The sequence below is a fragment of the Trachymyrmex septentrionalis genome, unplaced genomic scaffold (genome assembly GCF_001594115.1).
Source record: "Trachymyrmex septentrionalis isolate Tsep2-gDNA-1 unplaced genomic scaffold, Tsep1.0 scaffold24, whole genome shotgun sequence".
NCBI classification, from domain to species: Eukaryota; Metazoa; Arthropoda; class Insecta; order Hymenoptera; family Formicidae; genus Trachymyrmex; species Trachymyrmex septentrionalis.
Window position 1 is genome coordinate 1,528,527 of NW_017305397.1, and position 5,816 is coordinate 1,534,342.

At 28.6% G+C, this 5,816-nt stretch overlaps 1 protein-coding gene across 1 annotated transcript in view; it reads left to right on the top strand.

The window, feature by feature from the left end:
- Positions 1-5,169: 5,169 nt before the first annotated feature.
- Positions 5,170-5,816, top strand: part of LOC108748742 (laccase-1-like) — a 9,105-nt gene continuing 8,458 nt past the window's right edge. Inside the window, exon 1 of the mRNA XM_018487050.1 lies at positions 5,170-5,538. Within this exon, the coding sequence (XP_018342552.1) occupies positions 5,534-5,538 (5 nt within the window). The 5' untranslated portion in view covers positions 5,170-5,533. The remainder of the gene's footprint in view (positions 5,539-5,816) is intronic.

The window sequence follows — 5,816 nt, forward strand, 5'->3', positions numbered from 1 at the left end:
AATTATGTAATATGCAACATCTTTTTCTCTCTCTTTCTCTTACGACGCATCTGTTTTTATCTACAAAGTTTAATCCGTAGATAATCCATCTCTTTTAATATATGCTTTATATATTTTTTTCTAAGTGTATAGTCAAGGTGATTGTAATACGTAACGCAGAAATCAGCATTTTTTGCGTGCACAACCATCAAGAAACGATAGAATGATATTCTTCGACAAATTATTGAGAGTAATAATTAATTAGAGATCCGGATTCGACTCCCAGAGAGCCGAGGCACTATTTTTCGCAATAAGTTTATTACAGTTTTTTAAGATTAAATTTGGGAAATTTGGGAGGATTATTAATATTTCAGATTGATTGCATTGAAAGTCCGACAACTGATATCGACACGCAATTATTATTTCTGAAATTAATTCATTTAAATGAATATATATAATATTATATATATAATAGTTCAACAGCTTAACATTCAGACCGTGGCGCTTCGTATTTAAAGTAAATAATTAATTAATTGTGATAGATAAAATTTGATAATAATCGATAAAAGAATTTATAAATTAAGTTTATAAAAAATGCTTGTTTACGTCATAAACTATAATAGATGGATTGCAATGAACAATCTAGGAAGTTCTTATACAGCCATCATCAATTGATGCGAGTTGGCAACTACCGCTTACCCATTTGGCGTTGACCTGATCGAACGAGGAATTCCTTTTGAAACCTGTTTTATGGGATTCTTGCCAAAAAAATAAAAGCTGATATCCATACTGATTTCGACTGCCTTATTTATAAAAACTGTGCCGAATAAAAACATTATCTGACTTGTGATACGAAATGCTGCCTTTTTTACTTCCGTCTTCCATTGATTTGGAAAAAAAAATGTGTATATTATATTTCAATATAAGAATTAATATTTTACAAACTTAAATATATCCACAAGGATTTAAAAACATACAGTTGACATAAAAAATTTTAATGGAATTATCGTCTCAAAAACATCTATTAATCATATCTTATCTCAAAAAATGATGTACATATAAAATATATATCAATATTAATCAGCAGAATTTAGTTATTACTAGTGTCAGATGTATTTTACAATTAAGATACAAATGTCATCATGTTGGGCCTTTAGAAAATTATATCATTTCATACATAAAATAATAATAATTATTGATAATAAATCGTGATAAAAGAGGCAATAGAAATCGTCGCAAAAGTATTGTAATTGAGTAGTGTATCAAATATTATATTAAAATTAATTATTTTACATACAATGTAACAATAATTTACATAACTTGTAAAGTCAAGTAATACAAGTTACGTAAATTATTGTCATATTGTATGTAAAATAATTAATTTTAATATTTGACACTACGCAATTACTTCTTGCGACGACTCCTATTGCCTCTTTTATCACGATTTATTATTATATTAACAGAAGGAATTCATCAATTTATTGTTCTTATTGTAATTATTAATAATTATCAAAGAGCTAGAACCCAGCAAGCAAGAATGGATTGAAATGAATTGAAATGGATTCAGATTTTTAGAAATATTGATTCACGAATGTTAAAATAAATTCTTTTTAATCTTGAATGCATTTTTATTCATTTATAGGAATTGCATAGAGCATATATCTCTATACCTTTCAATCTAAAAATAATATTAGCTTTTTCTGTACATTGTGAATACTGTTTAATTCAAAATTTTAAATAGGAAATGCAGTTTTTCAATCCAATTGCATCCAATTGAATCTAATTGAATCTAATTAAATCCAATTAAATCCAAAAAAAATATTTGCTATTTAAAATACGCGCGCATTTGGATAGAACAAAATTTCAATCCATTTTAATCCATTCTCGTTTGCTGGGAAATTAATTGTATCATATGTTTAAAAAAATTGTCTTTGAAGGGATTAGGATGCACATAAACATTCATTTTATGTGCATAATAAGTAAATTAAAATATGGTAAAAGCAAAGCTTAATTGTTTGTATAAAAATGAATCCTTAATAGAATATTTTGAAATCTCCGTTTTCTAATATTTTCAACAATCAGCGTTCATGGTTATATAAATAATTATAGATTATCTCCAATCTTTAGTTGAAAATTAACATACAATTACATTTCAAGAATCTAGTTAAAAATTCACAATGTATTATACATATCAGCAAAATGCATTATTCCTTTCTTATTTACCTATTTTTTAGATGATTTATGCTTCTTTCTATCAATGCAATACAATTTTAATCTTGATTCAATAATTAATTCTTTATTCTCTCTTCTAGTTTTAATAATTAGAAACAAATGAAGTGTAAATTGAATTATAGATTAAAATTAATTTACACAGAAAGTAACGAGTATTAGTCTGATTAGCAAGTACTTTGAATTCCTTAATAAATTTCTTATCAATTGTATAAAAGTGTTTAAAAAATATATGTATATTTACACTTTACTTCTCATTTGCAGTTACATAAGCTGCTCGGTTCGCGTGGTAAATATCTATGGTGTGATATTACGTAATTGCCTCATCAATTAATAGAACACATTCTTGCGTATATATATTGGAGCAATTGCACATACGTTTACCTGTGTACACGTGTTTCATTTCTACGGTCTACGGAAGCAGTGAGTGATACTATACGATATGTGCAATTAATAATACACGTTTCATAGTTTATTCAATAGATTCTAATGTGCAGTATAATGTATAATATACATATATATATATGTTTGTGTTTATGGTGATATGTATAGATCGATCCCAGGAACTTATTCTTGGTTAATTAATTACATTGACAAGATCAGAATTCATTATAGATAATATCGATAAAACACGTCACTTAGACGTGCGCAATAAAACGTGAGAATACGTCTGATACGCTTTACGTGTTTCAGGAAAGATACATGCATTTACACGTACTTTGAAGAAAAGATAATCATTCGTGCACAAATGAATTACACGACAAGCAGAATTGGATGTAATCTGTAATCGTAATAAATTTTTATCAATTGTTATTAAAGCTTGTTAAAAGAATATTAATTTTGTTGAAGATAATATTTGTAGAATCTACAAATTGTTTCGCTATAATATTCCAAGTCAATTCTTCTGCTATCGTCAAGATAATAACGATTGTAAATAACGCTTGCTAAAAGTAGACTACCTGCTTCAATTCAAGGCTGCAAACGAATTATTCGGCTTTTTTTTACTTATTCAACAAAAGAGTTTTATTTTTCTCTGAATCACTTTAAAAAATCTTTATGTTATATACATACATGATATTGAAAAATATATAGATGTGCTCTGCAACGAATATTCTATAATGTAGATATTTTTAATAAAGGGAAGAAGTGTTCTAAATAATGAAAAATTATGTTAATATTACGTGCTGTAATTGAGACGCGAGATGATGTGATATATCCAAATCTGGGGAGAATCCACGAAACCGACATCATACTTATCGCATTCGTTGGGTATTAAGTGTGATTCCGTCAAAGATAACGACGATTTTTCATTTCAAATTGAACACGTAATGCTGTGTGTTTTATATTCACGAATAAGTCCATTACAAATCAAGTTTTCAAACCGCATAACTCGACGTCGCTTCTTTTCTTCTTTTTCTTCTCCTCTTCTTCTTTACTTTCTCTCCCTCTTCCTTTTTCTTTTTTCTCCTTTTTCTTTTTCTTATTGTTATACTATATATATGTATATGTATTACAATGTGCGTCAAGTGTTGATGATGGACAAACCGTGAATATAATGTCAGTTAATAAAAGAAATCAGTCTACAAATATCAATCATTATATTTACGAAATATCCGCAATAGAATTAATAAGCCACAAATTTGAAACTGGAAAGAACAATGTCACGTAGCCGATGATCTTTTTCTGATTACGAAAGAATCGAAATTTGTACGTGCAGTAAAGTAAGTGCAATTAATTACAAATATCATAAATTGTATATTATATTATATTTTATATTTTATTTATTTTCGATCAGATAAAATTTTGTAAATACATTTGATATAGTGTTTCCGTACAAATTTATATATTGTCGCGTTGAAAGAGTTTAAAGCAAATCGAGCAAATTAAATCAATTTAGTATGAAAGTAATATAGATTATATATAAAATGATAATATTGCATAATTTCTTTATTTTCTTGTAAATTGCTTTATATTTATGTAATTGTTCAGATGTGTTATATTCATTCGAAATGTCTTTATACTTTATATTAAGTATCAAGTTTCTTATCTCACACACATTTGAGCGATAAAATGTCTTTCTTATTTCGCTTTTAATTCAGTATGTATGTACAAATTGTTTGATGATAAAAGATGACTCAAATCTTGTTTTCAAATTATTTTTATGTGATATTGTTAAAATGATTACAATCCTCGCTTTACGTTAAACTTATATAACTATACGCGAGTACTTAAAATAGCTTCATATTAACATAAAATTGCTAATTACATTACTTAGATAAGTTTTGTAGAAAATCATATTTATAAATATTTTATCGTTAATTATTAAAGATATAATTTAAAATTAATTTTAATATCACGTTTTTATAAATTTCAAGAAGAGAAGCTATTTTTTTATCTAAAATGATTTTTTCTTCTTTCAAATATATGGAAGAAACTAATTATATTTTGCATCTCTTTATCTACTGTATAATTAAAAAAAAAACTCTAAACTACAGAATCACGTTTATGCGAAATTAATTGAAAAATCTGATCTTATTATGTTTATTTTCAATTTAGTTCGACCAAAAGTCTGTCTTATTTCCCACCAATTATTATAATTATTCATTCTAAAAACATCTCTATTAATTTTTTATTAGAAGATGTAATTATCGGGGATATACCGATCTTCATTCCGCCGTATCTACATATAACTAATTGGGCATACGTGTACATTGATCAGCGAGTACTTCGGATAGCAAGTGGGAAGTCCACTGACGAATTCAATTTCGGAGAAAACGGAGCACATAGTTATTGGTTACGAGCTGAGTAACAGATTCAGGTGGGGCATCTTGAGAATTCTGTAGAAAAGAGAAAAAAATCTGTGAATATTTTACAATTTTACGTCATCGTCATTGTGCGTGCGTTTAAACCTGATCTGACTACAGGTGAGGCAGAAGGCCCCTCTCGTGGTGGCTACTCTTGTGAGGTATGCACGATCTTCAGAAGAGGAGAAGACCTCCTGCGACTCTCTTATACTATCATATAGAGGTGCGAATGCGCGTGACGCCGGTCCAGTCTTCTGTAAGGCGCCATCCACGTAAAACGTTCCGTGTGTCGTGCGTTTTGTCACAAAGACGAGAGAAGAAACGCGACTTCCGTTCAATGTAAACGCGTGTATAGCATGGTGCGTCCGAATCTCGGTCGTGGCCAGGAGAGTTGAACGCCCGGCGACGCGTGTCAAGTATTTTCTGCAATAGTGTGAATTATTTATTCTTGTACATTAATGTTCGTTATCCTGCCGTGATTATTGCAGTGTTTGGAATTATTAACTGTGATTGAGAGTGCGATGCGGTAAGTGGCATTAATCTGCCTGTATCTTTCCTCTCTTAAGAAAATGATTGAAAGTATAGTATCTTTAAGAAATATCCTACTTTTGTATCGCAAGTCAAAATACCCCATTAACTAAAAGAGTGATATTAGAGTGAAAAATATCGATACGCATCTTTCTTGTTTTTTAATAATATTTATCGGATGCAGCAATTATGTGTAAAATTTATTATTTTGATGCAACAATAATTAGCTAAAATTATAAATTATTTTGATATTGTCTGACTAATGCTCTTATTACT